The 17,268-nt window shown below is 42.3% G+C and overlaps 2 protein-coding genes across 2 annotated transcripts in view; one reads left to right on the top strand and one right to left on the bottom strand.

The window, feature by feature from the left end:
• Positions 1–4,782, bottom strand: part of haus1 (HAUS augmin-like complex, subunit 1) — a 15,499-nt gene extending 10,717 nt beyond the window's left edge. Inside the window, exons 1-2 of the mRNA XM_083638262.1 lie at positions 4,579–4,782; positions 4,275–4,449 (exon numbers count right to left, since the gene is read on the bottom strand). Of these exons, the coding sequence (XP_083494388.1) occupies positions 4,275–4,449; positions 4,579–4,644 (241 nt within the window). The 5' untranslated portion in view covers positions 4,645–4,782. The remainder of the gene's footprint in view (positions 1–4,274; positions 4,450–4,578) is intronic.
• Positions 4,783–5,291: 509 nt separating this feature from the next.
• mis18a (MIS18 kinetochore protein A) lies at positions 5,292–16,736 on the top strand. Its single transcript, XM_083634132.1, has 5 exons — positions 5,292–5,551; positions 5,867–5,933; positions 6,038–6,160; positions 11,456–11,558; positions 16,616–16,736. The coding sequence occupies exons 1-5, from the start codon at positions 5,347–5,349 to the stop codon at positions 16,700–16,702; spliced, it is 585 nt and encodes a 194-aa protein (XP_083490258.1). The 5' UTR covers positions 5,292–5,346; the 3' UTR covers positions 16,703–16,736.
• Positions 16,737–17,268: the final 532 nt, after the last annotated feature.

Below are 17,268 nucleotides of genomic sequence, written 5' to 3'. Positions count from 1 at the left end.
CTAACAGCTTAACTCATTGAGTGCCAAGGACGAGTATGTTCGTCAATTCAGATACTAACGTAGAGTGCCAACTGCCAAGGATGAGTATGTTCGTCAATTGCGTTTTTTTGACGGTGGGACATGGATCAAAGCCTCAGGCATAGGTGTAGTCCCGGTAGAACGCGGGGGAACGGCGTTCCCATACTTCTCCAAGGGGTGTTTTGTGTGTGTCAGTGTGTGTGTGCATGTCGAGCCAATAAAATGAGTGAAACTTGACAACGTTGTCATTCGTCCTATATTTAAGGTGGGCTGAATTATTCACACAGCATCAACTCGCGGCTTGAAGAAAGAAGGAAACATTCCACCTTAACTATATTTAAGGTGGGCTGAATGATTCACACAGCATCAACTCGTGGCTTGAAGGAAAAGGAAACATTCCACCTTAACTAGCTACAGCACGGGGGAAACCTCAGTTTAATAAAAGCTATACTGAAACATACTGGCTTTTTCAGCATCAAAATATATTTTTTTCCACCAGTAGCCTACCTCACTATAACAAGTAAAGATGAAAAAGGCAGCCAAACATCCTTTCATTTTTCGGACCAGCTGCTAAAAAGGTATGTTTACAAGCATGAAGAAACAATGTTAAAAGCGTGTTTCTTTTCAACGCGGTTGAATCAAAAGTTAGCGTTAATCACCCCATTGCAATTTGCATCGCCAGATGCCAGTTGCCTTGTGCAACTTGTGTGATCGCTGGTTGAGAGATTGTTTAGCTGTTTGTGTTGATAACTGACTCTGCTCTGCTGTGCCCATATAGGCTACGTATTTTAGTTTCAGAGCTGCAAATGTCACGGGCTTCTGCAGTGTTTATAGAGGACACAAGTTAGTCGTGTGTCAGTGACAGTGGTTTGCAGCACTTGAGGAATCCGTGAGTTTGCTCGTTTAATTCATTGATATAAGCGATTATTACCCGCCCCGAACGATTAATTAATGAATAGGCTGTGTGAACGTTAGCGTGTGTGCGTGCATGGGGGGGGGGGGGGGGGGGGGGGGGGGGGGCTTTGTTGGGACCTGTGCGTGTGCAGGTGTTCCCCATATAGGTGCGTTCCCCCACTTCTCTAGATAGCACTACACCTCTGGCCTCAGGCATCTCCTGTACAAATATTGTAGCTATTGAAGGTGTATAACCTATTTTACGGACTCATTAGGTGGCGACAGTGCTCTCCAGATTAGAGAAAGGTCCGGAAAACAGCAGGAAAAAGCCCCGTGATGAAAGAGAAACTGCTCATGCTGCAGCCAGAGCCATATAGATTGCTCTGTCTGGAGCTGACGTTGGCTGCGAACAGCAGTCAATCCGCGCCCACAACTGAGCCCCTCTGCCTCTGTCTGTCTGTCTGCATAGTTTCTCCACACGATTAGCCGCCAGAAAAGCAGCACCCGACGCCAAAGGGCCAAACCATTCTCAGCAGTCCGGTTTGGCTTTTCCGTGTCGCGCTGGGAGCCGGCGCACAAAAACGGAGCACTCCGAAAATAGACTGGGTGCGTGTTAGGCTGTGTGTTAGTGTGGGGAGGAGTTTGCAGCTGAGGGGGGGAGAGGGGGGTGGGGCACGCAGGACACCACACAACTACACCACGTCACTACATCAGAAAATATTATCTTCAGAGTCAGTGAATGTGCTTGAAATGCTTCATTTCACAAAAGGCGGAATATCTCAGCTTCTAATTTGAAACGCATGTTTTTGCTCAAAACAACCTATCTTCTCCGGCTCATAACTAAAGAACGGAAAATGGTATCAATAAACTTTTTTTTGCTGATGATGATACAATAGAGTCAGGTCGTTCTTTGTGCGTGTTCGGTGTTTACATAGTAATATCACACAATATTCTGTGGGCCTCGAGAAATCACTGAAAACGCTCTGAAACTCTGGCACTGGGAGCGTCCGTTCTCCAAAAGTGGCTGGCACTCAATGAGTTAATTTCCAGTAGGATATACAAAAGTTGAATAACATTCACTAGGCCAGTTCTATGGTTAGGACAAGACAAGAGTATCACTATAAATTCTCAGACCCTGTATGTCCACTGAGTAGGAAATTATTATGTAGGACTAGTATAGTATAGCCATCACAGGAAAAAATAAAAATAAAAGGCTTCTTGGAGATTTGGACAATATCACAGCATCATGTTTCGATTTAACATACATTATCTTTAATATCACAATCAAATGCATTCATATCCATAATGTTTATCACTCTTATGGAGCACAGGAACGTTTTGGAGAGTAGATGGAGAACGTCTAAGTCATGTCAGATCCAAAGAGATTGCAAACTGGTTTGTAACTACCGTAATTGAATTACTACTTATTTTTCGTTCTCAGGCTTTCATATATTTCTGCTTACTTGTAAAGTGGAAAACCGTCTTGGACGCTTTAATTATATAATTGTTTATAAAACGGCTCTCTCAAATCAAGCAATCTGATTGGTTCACAGCCATGGTATAAATACCGTATACCACTCTCATAACCCATGGCCATTGATTATTATTTGAAGAGCCATGACGCATGATGGCGCAACTCTCTTACTAAAAGGCTTTGGTTACCTCAAATGACAATGTAGAAAAAACAAAATGGCGGAGACAGCTGTCAGATCCTTGTGAATCGATCTTCGCTTATAACTTTACTAATACTTCGCAGAAAATTATGTTTTGTACAAGAATAGACGCGGGCTAATGTCTTCTTTGCAAAAAAAAGGCTGTTAACCCCGCATTTCTAAATAAGACGTAACGTTAGTTGGTGTCGGGCTTTGCAGAAAGCTCTCAGCTTCTCAGCAAGCGCCAGGATTGGCCAATGTCAACTTCAGTCTCCAGAACGATCCAATCAAATCACCCACACGTCTATCTTCTTGCTAGAGGTCCCGCCTTACAGTAGTGTTTCAACTGACTCTACCAGAATGCCATGCCAGTCGGACTTATAGTATTATTATTATTATTATATTATCATACTTGCTTGGAAACCGTTTTATAAAAGCAATATAGCACTCGAGCTGCGTGTGTTGTGGCATATATCCCGCTGCTCAGCAGTTATAATAATAATAATAATAATAATAATAATAATAATAATAATAATAATAATAATAATGATTGGATTTATATAGCGCCTTTCCAAGTGCTCAAAGCGCTTCACAGAATCATTATTCGTTCACACCATTCGTACCGGTGGTTCCAAAGCGTGGCAGCCACACATCGGCGCTCAACGGCCCCTCCGACCACCATCATTCATGTCTACATTCATACCAATCATCAACCTGTGGCCTCGTGGGATAACAGCTGATCAGCGGGATATATATGCCACAACACACTGGCTCTCATGCTATATTGCTTAATTATACAACTCTTTCTTGTACTTGTGATTATTCTAAATGTTTTTCTAATTACTTCTTGATAATCAGATCCTTGCTTCTACTGGTAAGCCATATTGTGTTGTAAAATGTTTTATTTAGTAATTGATTGTACTTCCGGCATGATTGTATTTAGCCGTCTTTTTTGCCTGACACAGCACAACGCTGAGGAAGGTCTTTGGCTGAAACGTTCGTTGCTGCTGCCCAGGTTTGAGGAACTATTAAATCCTATGAAAGGACATTTGGAGTGTCTTCTTCATCACTGCCAGTGGCTCCCTCTGGCTCTGCCATCTTTCACAGTTCGTTGCTGATGTGACTTCACCAGCACATGACATATTTTGCCCTATCCTTAACCAATCGTCAGTCTTCATTGCCTAAACCCAACCCAATCAGAGGTAGTGCCGGGTCTTGCTGCAAGAGAGGCAAGGATGCTAAAAAGCAAGGATGAGAAAACAACACTTGTTGTCCATCATAATGGAACTGGAAGTGCTTTATTGGCTACACAGGCACACTTGACATATGCAATGTCTCCTCACATTTAATCCAAACCGCAGCAGAAATCTCCACTGCGTGCTTTGCTCATGGATTTTCTCTGGCGAGTAGCTTGTAGCTTTTGCGGGAAGCTACAAGCTACTTGGGTCTATAAATAGCTTAGCTACTGAAAAAGCTACTTGGTTCAAAAGTAGTGAAGCTACCACCAAGCTACTGAGAAATGTAGTTAAGCTATGTAGCTTCGCTACTTGTAGCAAGCTACTGCCCAACACTGCATAAGTCATGCCATGATTGAATTGTAGTATGTTAGGTCATAGGAATGGCCAATTGAGTTCTGTTTCTATTGTATTACTGACTACACCACTGGAAGTTGAACAGTTTTTATGATTGCCATCTGTCAGAGTTTCTTACCATCAGCCTGATACTCAGTGGCTTTCTGTTTGAGGTCGTCTATAAGCAGCGACGTGTCACTGCACCTCACTTCACTGGACTCTGCAAGCTGGTAAAGTATGTCCACTGTCCTTGTGTTGACTTCAAACTGAGGGACAGACTGGTCTCCAAACACCGTGCTGATCCACGTGTTCACCTGAGAAGCGACAGACTCTCCACGATTAGCCTCGACGCGAGACTCATCAGTCATTTGTCAACAGAGACTCCATGGTAAACAATTACAGAAATGGAAATGTTAATAATAATAATAACAGATGTGCATTACCCTCTTAATCTTGTCACACATGGCGACGGTAGGAAGGCAGGGGGAAAACGTATAGCTACTCAACATGCATGAGAGGTTCAGCCACAAGACAAAACTAATACTAACGTTATAGTTTCTGGTTTTTCGCGCCCCACAAATTATTCAAATAACTTCCTGGTTACCGACCAATGAGAAGAACGAAGTGTAACCAAACGTTTTCCAGATAAGAACGGGTACAAAATATGTAGCTAATGAAGGGAAGAAAATAAAGCCATGCTGATAAATATGACCAAATACAAAAGGAAAAAGACAAAACAAAGATTGCTGAAATAGTTCATCCGGGTGATCCAGGTTGACCCTTCGCGTTTCCTTTCCTTTCGTCTCTCCTCCGAAGATGATGAGCTTCTGTCAAGAGAGTTCACGTCCTGCTCCACCCCCTTAATACATCGCCACTGCTTGGCTGGAACAGCGTGCGTGGGGGCGAAGAATCATCTCGCACATGCCTGTGTGCATGTATAAAATCTGAATATGAATGAACTGCCAACTAGGTGGATAGAGAATCAGGGCACCTGTGGCTAAATTGGACGCCAGACCTCAACACACGTCAGATTAAAGCGAAGACGGAAGTAGAAAGGAGTGAAACCGCGCTTCAGTTTGATACTCTTTCCTCAACCCGCGTAACTTTCAAAACAACGCCGCTGTCAATCTTCTACTACAGAGAGCAAAATGGCGGAGAGAAGAGGGAACTCGACAGCGGCGAAGGCAAAATACCGACAGAAAACTGAAGATATGAGCCTTACTAGCACCTTAACAGAGTCCACCTACGACATAACAGGTGTCGTCAAAAACTTGACGTTAACAGAAGACTACCAGGAAGACGACGACGGACCCGCTGTCTTCATCTGCGGGAAATGCAAGTTGCCCGTCGGTGACACTCTGTCCTGGGCTGGCAGTGAAGAGCGTGAAGATGGTCACGATCAAATACATTTGAAACGTGAGTCTAACTCTACTCTGCATTTTAGCAGTATTGTGTGTGTGTGTGTGTGTGTGTGTGTGTGTGTGTGTGTGTGTGTGTGTGTGTGTGTGTGTGTGTGTGTGTGTGTGTGTGTGTGTGTGTGTGTGTGTGTGTGTGTGTGTCTGTGTCTGTCTGTGTGTCGGGGGCTGGGTGGGTGCTTATGTAAACTTTACATCAAAAGACTGTATATGTTGCATATCTGTTTAGCCTCTTCATGTCTTGTTTATGGCAGTTAAAGTTGAGTAGCTGCTTTGAAAAATGTCTGAGATGATGTTATTGGTGTTTTGATCCTAGGTATCACTGACAACGTTTTGATTGGAAAAGAAAGTCGCCGATATGAACCGACCAAAAGAACTGGCTGGTAAGAAGAACAAACCTTAACCTACCCTATGAGTTTTCCATTCATGAATATAAGTCAAGCTCGCTGGTTTTCTTTCTTTCTTCCCTGTGCTTTTCGTCCTGCAGTCTGATTGTGGATCTTAGCTGTCGAGGCTGCCAGTCTCTGCTTGGCATGGTTTACGTTTCCACACCCAAGACGCTCGACAATAAAAGATTTGTCTTCTGTATGAATGCAGCAGACATCGACAGGTAAGCTGAGGCCATTTTATTTTGAAATCATTGGACCCTGTGGCGTTTGTCACATTTACAAGTCAAGAAACATTCACTGAACTCATGCTGCGTAATGAACAGCCGCTGTATGCATACAAAGTAGTCAATCAACATATTATTGGCAGACTCAGGCTCCATTAAAAAACAAACATACATTATAGACACACAAGCACAATATTACACCCCAACAAATACAATAGAAGGAAGACCTTGCTGCTACTAATTATAAAATGCAATTACCGGTATATGTTTCCACTAGGCCTGCACGATATGAGGAAAATCTGCGATGTGCGATAACATTGTTCAATATAGCAATGATGATACGACTTGCGATAAATAAACAAATATTAAAGTATGCATATTGCATATTAACTATACAGTTCCTATGTCTTTCTGCTTTAATAATGCTAACATAGACCCCAAACATAGCCTATGCCCACTGAATAAAGAAATGAAATAGGCACTTTTTTTTAACAGTTTTCAATCTTACAGTGGTAAATGTAACGGAATACAATACAAGGCAACAACAACACAAACAAAACAAAACTGGCTGCCAGACAGTTTACGAGATGGAATAGCCTATCAAGAAGGTTGTCGCAGTGGTAACATCTTGAGAGTGACAAGTAAATCAAACGCCACACCCCCACTCATGTAGTTAAGCAGGACAAAGTACCTATGAGTATGAAGTTATATGACATTGTGCTAGGAAAGTATGAAGTTATATGACATTGTGCTTAGGGCTGTGCGATTAATCGATTTTGAATCGTAATCGAATTAATTAGTTAGGACGATGTTAAAAAAATGAAAATCGTAAAATCGTTTTTTTTTTTTTTTTTTTTTTTTTTCACTTTAACTAGGGTAAGTACGTTACGCGGGGCGGCTCTCTCTCATGTACGCATGCTGCTACTTGTCCATTCTCACCGCTGTAAAGTCTCTCTAGAGGCTGTGATACTGGCTACTAAAAACAGCAGCACAATGGACTTATTTCAACACCTCCGACCAAAAAGCAGGCTGTAGCCTACAAGATAACGATTGCCACAACACACTCACGCGCGCACACGAACACAGACATTATCACCGGACGATGAAACGTTGCCTTTACAGTTCACATAATAACAAAACAACACGTGAGGCCACCGAGTACTGATAGATTGGCTGTATTCATGGCTGCCTCAGCTGACTCACCTGTCCCTGTGTGTCTGAATTTCCCCCTAACTGCTATCGCAGTTCCACGCATTCCTGTTGTGACTTTGTGTTATTCTAGTACAGATATAACTCCGAGCACGGGTGGTCGCTTAGACACTAATATAATTATCTCACGGAGGAACACGCAAATCCACCAGTGTCAAGTTAGCAAGCAACAGCCAGGAAGTTAAGCATAGCAGCGGCAAGCTAAAACAGGAAGTTGAGTTGTTCTACCTTCAGAGTAAAAGCGTAAATTGGCAATTATGGAAAAAAGGGGGGAAAAGAGCTCTGCAGGGCAACAAATGTTTAGAGAAGTATAATAGTATAATATATCGAAATCGAAATCGAAAATCGAGTTTTGAGAGAAAAAATCGTCAATTTTAGTTTTAGGCAAAATCGCACAGCCCTAATTGTGCTAGGAAAGCTCCCCACATTTTCTGGAATCTACTGTGTGTATTTGCTTTGTGCAGGCGTGGTTTTTCCATCTGTATAATATAGTGTACATGTCATTGAGTGGTAGACTTCCAGGTCAAAAGGAGGAGTGTCTTTAGCCACCACCATTCCCAGGTGCAGAGCCATCTGTGTATCGTATGGAAGCTCAAAAGTCTCCGCGGAGCATCCAAAGATGGCCAAGTTGTTTGCCAGGCAGGGTTCTGCCAAGGTGCTTGAAGTGCTTGGATTTAGAGGGGGGGGGGGGGGGTCAAATCCTGGAATACCTTGAAAATAGCCCCTTTTTTAAACAAGGTGCTTAAAAGTCATTGCATTTCACATGAACCACATAGCGCTGTCTGTCAGTGACTGTCACGTCTTATATTTTCACCAAAGTTTGTATTAAAAAGACAAAAGGCACTTACTGAGGTATGAGCATCTGTTCAAAGTCAAAGCAATCTTTAGACAAATATTTTCCAATCCCATTCCCAAGATGGATAGTAGAATTAACTTGTTAAAAACAAAATGTAATATAATGCAAATTTGATGCCCCTTTTGGGCCAAATTTATATTTGAAAATAAATTATTTGATTTGCATGTAGTCCTTGAAAATGAACAAAAAAAAGTGCTTGGAAAAATTGCTTGAAAGTCCTTGAGTTTGGTTTGGTAATGTCTGTATGAACCCTGGCTTTGGCTGAATGTCTCTAGAGTAGGCTTTTGAGAGGCACTTAAAAACTGCAGTCCAAAAGATGTGTCATGTAGGACAAAAGCAGAAGAGATGTGCCAGTGATCCTTCAGCAGCACAACACCTAGAAGGCACATTTATTTATAGAGTAGAAGGAATCTCTTGCGCTTCAGCCCCTCCACACAGGGAGGTGGGTGCTCTCAGAAGAGGACAGGATACTGGAAACAGTTGAATTGACTGGAGCACATGAAATCACTGGCAAGCACATTTAATGAGGTACAAAAAGTAACGTTTCTACACGAGCAGCGTCGTCTTCAGAGTCACACAGTGAAGACAGATATTACAACAGCCTCCACTCCAGAGAGGATGCTTTCTCATTGGTTACAACACAAGGGAGTGGGAGGTGGTGAATGAATAAGCCAATCACATGACAGCACTCGTAGAAAAACTAGAAGCAGTGGTGATGCTGTGTTAAAGCAGCACTCCGTCCACAATCATATATAATAAGCAGCAAGTACTGACAAATAATGTAATAAAACACCAACACATACTCATCATTAGGGCTGGGTATCGCCACTGACTTCCCGATACGATACGATTCCGATACACAAGGTCCCAAGTCGATACGGTTTCCGATACGATACGATTCGATATCGATATTTTAGTTACAATACCAGTTTGGCTTTGATAATGAAGAGATTCTCAAAGAACTAATGCTGTAAATTGTACAAGGAACCCTCTAACCTGGTGCATTATTAAAAAATATTAATATTTACATTAAGAATTGACCATAAAGCAAGCAGTTACATCATGTAATTATTTTTTATTTAAACATGACCAACATAGTCATTCAACATCTTATCTTTCTTTACAGTCTTCTGTCTCTTTCTTTACAGTCTTCTGTGACTGTGAGAAGCCAAACAAATTTAGATTTCCACTATACAACAGAATCATTGAACAGCAGCATGTTGTAAACAGTGTTTCATAAAGTATAAATGCTTTGTAAATAAAATAAAATTAAATTAAATACAGCTCATGAACATTTCCAGTTCACAAACATTATAGTGCAAACAGATTTGAGGTCTGTACATCTGGCTCATGGTGCACTGCATGCACAATGCACATGTAGCCTACAGTATTTTATGTTTTTGTTTCAACTACAAACATAAATAAAACGTCAACTTGAAACTATGTTTTAACTACCACACACAGCCTATAATATTATAGCCTATGTTTATAAAAAAAAGAAAAGAACAAAATGTAAAAATGCATTTTAAAAGATCGATACTGGGATTTATGTATCCGGGGCCAGGCCAACGACGCCCCCACCAGGCCAGAAAAAGAATTGCAATAAAATAAAATAAAAATCTTTTCTGCTCTCCCCAAAATTTCAATAAACCTTTATGGCATATTATTAGAATACAGCAATACTGGTGTTGACAGTAATAGAAGATGCCAAATCATTCAAAACAATTTTTTCAAAAAGCATTTTGCTTTTAGTAGCATTGTGCCAGCGTGCAGTGCTGTTCCAAAACATGTCAACGTGTCGTTGCCTGCGAAACGCACATCCCATAATACAACTGTTCGCATTGCATCCCATAATAACAACATAACAAAGATGCGAACAGGTTAGCTAAAAGTTTAGCGTGGCTAGCGAGGGCCCACACCATTGCGGTCGAGGTACGTTTCGAAATCCCTCCAGGCCTGAAAAAGTTTCGAGGGGAAACACTGGCTTGTGTTTTCTTCCGTGTGCTGGCTGCAAACAGAATGGGAAAATGTAAATTCACTGAGTCGTGGTGGGAGCACACTGAGTTCAAACATATGACTGAAGCCCGTGACTGGGAATGACCGGGAGGCGTATTGTTCGGTGTGTAAAAAAAAGAAAAAAGGCATAGCTCCGATGAGCATCAGTGCTGTCGCATATGCAAGGCGGCACTAGCAACAAATCCGCTGCAGCACACAGACAGAAGTTGACCATCGCACTTTTTTTGTCCTACACCTTCCCAGTTTCCTCGTTTCATGCTCGTTAACGTGACATCTCAGGAACGCCTTGACGGAATGTCGTCTAATTTGCCTCAAAACGTCCACTTGGACTCAAGGATGAACTGATTACATTTTGGTGGTCAAAGGTCAAGGTCACTGTGACCTCACGGACGCCATTTTCAAGCTCGCTAACGCCATATCTCAGTAACACCTTGACGGAATTTCTTTACATTTGGTTCAAACGGCAAAAGTCTGGACAGACATGGATGTCGACTGCTGCACACTTGTTGGCGGAGGCATATATCCGCGGTGCGCTCATTCATTCTAGTTGTTAATTTAAGAATTAGAAATGTCTTTATTTAACAAAACTGTTGCAAAATCTTTGAATGGGTGTGTTCATAAGTGCAAGTTGACCAATTGATCTCAGATCAGAGCACTCTGGACAGAGCATCAGGTTTTACTCACAAAATATAACCAATCAAATATGATGCATTATTTGTCATTAAATTATCCAGCATTAATGTTTACATAGCAATAATAAATAGAAACGCTATTTTCTTAATCTCTAGTAGCTAGTGGATACATATTTCTCTTGGCACAGAATAATTGTAATATAGCAAAACTGTAGCACTGTAAGGAGGGGGATTCAAACACAGCACATTCAATCAGGTGTGTCCAAAGTTGCTAGTGTGTAAGAGTACAAATTGCTTACAAGAATTTTTGGGGATTTTCAAGAGACTTAATTCTGGAACTTATTTCTTCCCTCTCTGAGACATTTATGCATCTGTGATTCAGGCCTGCCGCTTCAACAACACCAAAAGTCATATTATCATCTTGTAGCGCAACACATTTGTCTCCAGCAATCCAAAACCTGTCTTGGGCTGCTGCAATTGCACAAGTTGCCATTCAAACAACTATGCAACAAATTGGCACGAAACTAATCTTTGTCTGTGCTCTGTAGCAGCCTAATATGATAATGTATCTTCTTTCAGTTATGTGCTGGGCTCTGCCAACCAGGTGGTGGCAGCAGAGGACCCAAAAGACCAGCCGGTTACACTGGAGTACAGAGGCTTTGTTGAACAACAAATGGCTGAGGTAAACTGCTACTCATACATAACAGTTCTTTGTCTGTCTCATATGCAGTTCATCTTGCCATGACTTGAGATGTTTTCAATTTCATCCAACCACCACAGCCTCTACTACCCCGAGGTTCACACTGTTACTGTGTGCGGACGTGACGCATCATGCCTTAAACCTGATGATATTGTCCAAAACACAGCTAGTATAGTCCTATTATACTCTGCTGATGTGTGAAAGGGGTGAAAAGACAAGAGACCTGACCCAGGCATTGCCAGTTGCCACAGAAGTCAAATTTCTTTGTGTTGCATTGTCTTGTTGCTGGTGCTTAACACACATTCCTCCAGGACACCTCTCTCATTGGGAATCAATGCACTGGCTGCACTGGAGAAGGGATGACATCAGCGGAGTTGTGGCAGGCCCTTCGTGCTGTGGCAGACTCTTCAATGAGACAATAGCTGGCAATGGTCTCACACTCTCTTCATGTTCAACAACTCAAAAATGTTAAAAAGCAGCTTAGATTAGACACACACACACACACACACACACACACACACACACACACACACACACACACACATATCTATATCTATATATATATATGAAGAGTTAATTTGCAAAAACAGGTAAACGCCATTCTTAAAATGAACAAACATCTGTTTGATACTCCCTGGAGTGCACATAGAAAACATTATTGAGGTGATTTATGTGAAAATTATCAGATGAATATGGCACGGTGGCTCAGTGGTAGAGCTGTCGCCTCGCAGTCAGAAGGGACACTGTGGGCGCTGTGGTTGTGTTCCCCCCCATATCTTCAGTGCCTACTGCCCAGGTGTGGTATCTCGTCGTAAGGGCCTTTCTGTCTGTGTGGAGTTTGCATGTTCTCCCCGTGCTCCCCCAGGGGGGTTCCTCCGTATATAACCCCCCCCCCCCCCATTAAAAACATGCAGAAGATCAGATCGTCATCGTCATCCGACCAGTGACGACAACATCCGAAGTCGGTCCCCGGGCGCTGTATGAGAAAGCGACCACTGCTCCTGGCCTGCCCCCCGGAGGAAAGGACAAAGCCAGGATGGGTTAAATGCAGAGGACAAATTTCACCGGCCACCGTCAGCATGTGTGTGTTGTGGCCCTCCGTGCATGTGTTGATGTGTGTAATCGTGTGACAATAAAAGACGGGCTTGTCCGTCTGAAATCGTGTTTTTATGCCTCCGCCGGCGAAGCCAGGCCGAAGGCATTATGGATCCAGGTTGTCCGTCCGTACGGATGTTTGTTAACGCCATATCTGAGGAACGCCTTGACGGAATTTCATCAGATTCGCCTTAAACATTCACTTAGGCTCAAGGATGATCTGATTAGATTTTGGTGGTCAAAGGTCAAAGGTCAAGGTCACTGTGACCTCTCGAACGCCATTTTCAAGCTTGTTAACGCGATATCTGAGGAACGCCTGGACGGAATTTCATCAGATTCGCCTTAAATATTCACTTAGGCTCAAGGATGATCTGATTAGATTTTGGTGGTCAAAGGTCAAAGGTCAAGGTCACTGTGACCTCTCGAATGCCATTTTCAAGCTTGTTAACGCGATATCTGAGGAACGCCTGGACGGAATTTCATCAGATTCACCTTAAACATTCACTTAGGCTCAAGGATGATCTGATTAGATTTTGGTGGTCAAAGGTCAAGGTCACTGTGACCTCTCAAACGCCATTTTCAAGCTTGTTAACGCGATATCTGAGGAACGCCTGGACGGAATTTCATCAGATTCGCCTTAAACATTCACTTAGGCTCAAGGATGAACTGATTCCATTTTGGTTATCAAAGGTCAAAGGTCAAGGTCACAGTGACCTAACAAATGCCATTTTCTAGCTCGGTAACGCCATATCTCAGTAACACATTGACTAAATGTCTTCACATTTGGCTCAAATATCCAATTCTGCACAGAAACGCCTTGATGCAATTTCTTCCAATTTTGCTCCAACATCCACTTGGACTCAAGAATGAACTAATGGCGGAGGCATAAGTCCGCGTTGCGGTCGTTCTAGTTTTAGTTATGATTGATAATAAAAATGCCCCAAAAATAAATTAATTACAGTATCAATACATCAATGTATAAAATAAAATAATAAAAAATCCAAACGGAGATACCTGTTTATGCAAATGAACTCTTCATATATACATACATAATTCAATATTGCGATATTAATCAAGAACCAGTTAGTTTCAACTCTTAATTACATTGGATCAATATCTATTTACTATATTATGAAAATCCAGAGGCTACTGGACAGTACAGTATTGGCCTAGTGATTCCCCAAGTTATTCCAGTTCATCCTTTGTTTATCAATCTAAGAAAATACCCGCAACACTATAGATTGACCAGTAGGTGGTGTTAGTGCCTTCCACTCTCTTGTACTGGGGGACAATGGATCTGATGGGGGGGCATGTTGAGGAATCTTTGTTGGAGGAAAAACATGTTTTGATCGTGAGGTCTGTGGGTCTCTGACTGCAGCAGCAGGTGATGTGACTGACAGTATGGCATGTTTGTTTGTCTGACCTGGCCCACGTCTCTGACTCACCCACTCACTCACACTCTACCATCCTTTTGCTGCTATCCAGTTGGTGACAAATGATACACCACTTTCTGAGATATTATCTATGGCCATTATAGTATATATATATATATATATATATATATATATATATATATATATATATATCATATTATTATAGAATATATATAGAATATTATATATATATATATATATATATATATAATATTATTATAGAATATATATATAATATTATATATATATATATATATATATATATATATATATATATTCCAAACAGGTTTTGCTGCATGTAAGAAAAGAACAAAAACATTACAAGTGAGCATAAAAAAACTGTGTGTGTGTGCGTGCGTGCGTGTGTGCACTATTGTTCTGTCACTGCCATCCATATACAATTATCTTTGCTGTTTTTTGTTATTTTCCATCTTTGTATCCCATCAGACAAATCTGTTTGGATCTTAATTGTACTCTCCTGATCTCTAGTACATTTCACACGATGAAGCCCGTTTCATTGCCATACGAATACAGCTAGGCCATGTGCTGCTCAAACAGAGGGCTGCTTTAACTCACTGTATGCTTAAAGGAATGAGCTTAGCCCATATTTAGTCTGCTTCATATGTAGGCTACTTAAATCCACCTGCTCTCGACTGTGTGTGGAGTCACTGTGAGAGGCTGTAGATGACGACACACTGATTGTATTAATTTGAGGTGATTTTTCTAGCCACCTCTTCATCACTGCTCAGTGGCACACATCCTAATAATGAGATTACAAAGGACTTCGACTGGACCAGGAAATAAAATCAGTGCTTTTCAATCATCACATGCAGCCTGCAGGCTGTAATGTATGCATAAGCCATTAGGCCTGTTCATTGATTACTGTCCATCATCAGCAGTGTTTTTGAATATGGCCGCAAAGCTTTACGCTCCAGTGAATCACAGGTCATTTGATATCTTTCTTTCAGCAGAATCTGAAGTAACACTACATTTTTATAAGTCATTATTGCTTTTGTGTTTTGAGTGTTTTTCTAACGAGCCTTTGTTTGTCTGCAGCTGCATCCGGCGATGGAGCCCATCAGTTGTGCCGCCATTGTGTGTGTGTGTGTGTGTGTGTGTGTGTGTGTGTGTTTCACACAGACTCTTGTTTTGGTTTTTTCCACCTTGTACAATTAATGACCACCTGTCTCTTCTGCCACTCCACCTCCGCCTCTTACCCACCCCTCCCCCCCTGACCACTCCCCCTCTGGGTTTCACCGTCCTGCTCCTCCGCTCTTCTCCTCCCCTCTTTCTGCCTTTACCTCCTGCTGCTCGCCTCATTTGCCACCTGTCCACTTTCTCCTTCATGTTCTGACTCCATCTATTCCTCCTCATGTTTGCTTTCTCCTTCATTCCTTCACTGTTCTGACTCCATCTATTCCTCCTCATGTTTGCTTTCTCCTTCATTCCTTCACTGTTCTGACTCCATCTATTCCTCCTCATGTCCACTTTCTCCTTCATGTTCTGACTCCATCTATTCCTCCTCATGTTTGCTTTCTCCCTCATTCCTTCACTGTTCTGACTCCATCTATTCCTCCTCATGTTTGCTTTCTCCTTCATTCCTTTACTGTTCTGACTCCATCTATTCCTCCTCATGTTTGCTTTCTCCTTCATTCCTTCACTGTTCTGACTCCATCTATTCCTCCTCATGTCTGCTTTCTCCTTCATTCCTTCACTGTTCTGACTCCATCTATTCCTCCTCATGTCTGCTTTCTCCTTCATTCCTTCACTGTTCTGACTCCATCTATTCCTCCTCATGTCTGCTTTCTCCTTCATTCCTTCACTGTTCTGACTCCATCTATTCCCTCCTCATGTTTGCTTTCTCCTTCATTCCTTCATGTTCTGACTCCATCTATTCCTCCTCATGTCTGCTTTCTCCTTCATTCCTTCATGTTCTGACTCCATCTATTCCTCCTCATGTTTGCTTTCTCCTTCATTCCTTCACTGTTCTGACTCCATCTATTCCTCCTCATGTCTGCTTTCTCCTTCATTCCTTCACTGTTCTGACTCCATCTATTCCTCCTCATGTCCACTTTCTCCTTCATTCCTTCACTGTTCTGACTCCATCTATTCCTCCTCATGTCCACTTTCTCCTTCATTCCTTCATGTTCTGACTCCATCTATTCCCTCCTCATGTTTGCTTTCTCCTTCATTCCTTCACTGTTCTGACTCCATCTATTCCTCCTCATGTCCACTTTCTCCTTCATTCCTTCATGTTCTGACTCCATCTATTCCTCCTCATGTTTGCTTTCTCCTTCATTCCTTCACTGTTCTGACTCCATCTATTCCTCCTCATGTCCACTTTCTCCTTCATTCCTTCATGTTCTGACTCCATCTATTCCCTCCTCATGTCTGCTTTCTCCTTCATTCCTTCACTGTTCTGACTCCATCTATTCCCTCCTCGTTGTTTGCTTCGCTTCTGCCCCCCCGAAAATGTCCTCTTTCCCCACCTGACCTCCACCCTCCTCCCAGATGAAAACGCTGATGGTGATGATGGCAGGAAGGCTGAAGGAGCTGGAGGATGGCCTGCAGGAGGGAAGCGATGAGCCTTCACCTTGATGGACTTCAATTTGTCTGGGTGGGTGATTTGTCCGAAAGAGAGGTTGAGGGTGGGGGGGGGGGGGGGGGGGGGGGGGGGGTGGTCTCAACAGCCACGCCTTGCCTGTTACCACCTCTAACACAACATTGCTCTACTCGCCCTGCTCTCACACACACCCAAAATCCACACGCGGCGCCTTCCACTCTGCTTTGTCCCGATTACCCGATGGTGAAACAAAGACTGCCGGCTCTTGTAATCAATCATGTTGTCACTTGTGCTCCCGCGGTTTATTCCTTTATGTCTGGGCACAGTGTGAATGTTAGGCTAGGAGCAGAATTCTGATTTGTTTGGGTTTCTAATCAGACCGCTGCACACTCAGCACACTGCCGTATCGATCTGGCTGATCTGAAGCGGCACACTTTGTTTCTTTGTTCATTTCCTCAAGCATGTTAGCCTTGAAGACAGTAAATGTTCCCCCTGTACACTTTTGGTGAATACCGAATAACATTTTTGGCTATTGCATTGTCTAGTCTAGTCATTATTTTGTTTTTGTTAATGTGTTATTTTTGTTTGGAAGTGGTATTCT

This window comes from Poromitra crassiceps (assembly GCF_964638095.1).
Source record: "Poromitra crassiceps genome assembly, chromosome: 1".
NCBI lineage: Eukaryota > Metazoa > Chordata > Actinopteri > Beryciformes > Melamphaidae > Poromitra > Poromitra crassiceps.
This window is presented reverse-complemented; position numbering and strand designations above follow the sequence as displayed.

Excerpts from the sequence above, each read along its gene's own strand:
- mis18a (XM_083634132.1), top strand. The coding sequence starts at position 5,347 with ATGAGCCTTACTAGCACCTTAACAGAGTCCACCTACGACATAACAGGT. Across the intron at positions 6,161-11,455 it reads AATGCAGCAGACATCGACAG|TTATGTGCTGGGCTCTGCCA; the intron begins GTAAGCTGAGGC and ends ATCTTCTTTCAG. Across the intron at positions 11,559-16,615 it reads TTGAACAACAAATGGCTGAG|ATGAAAACGCTGATGGTGAT; the intron begins GTAAACTGCTAC and ends CCCTCCTCCCAG.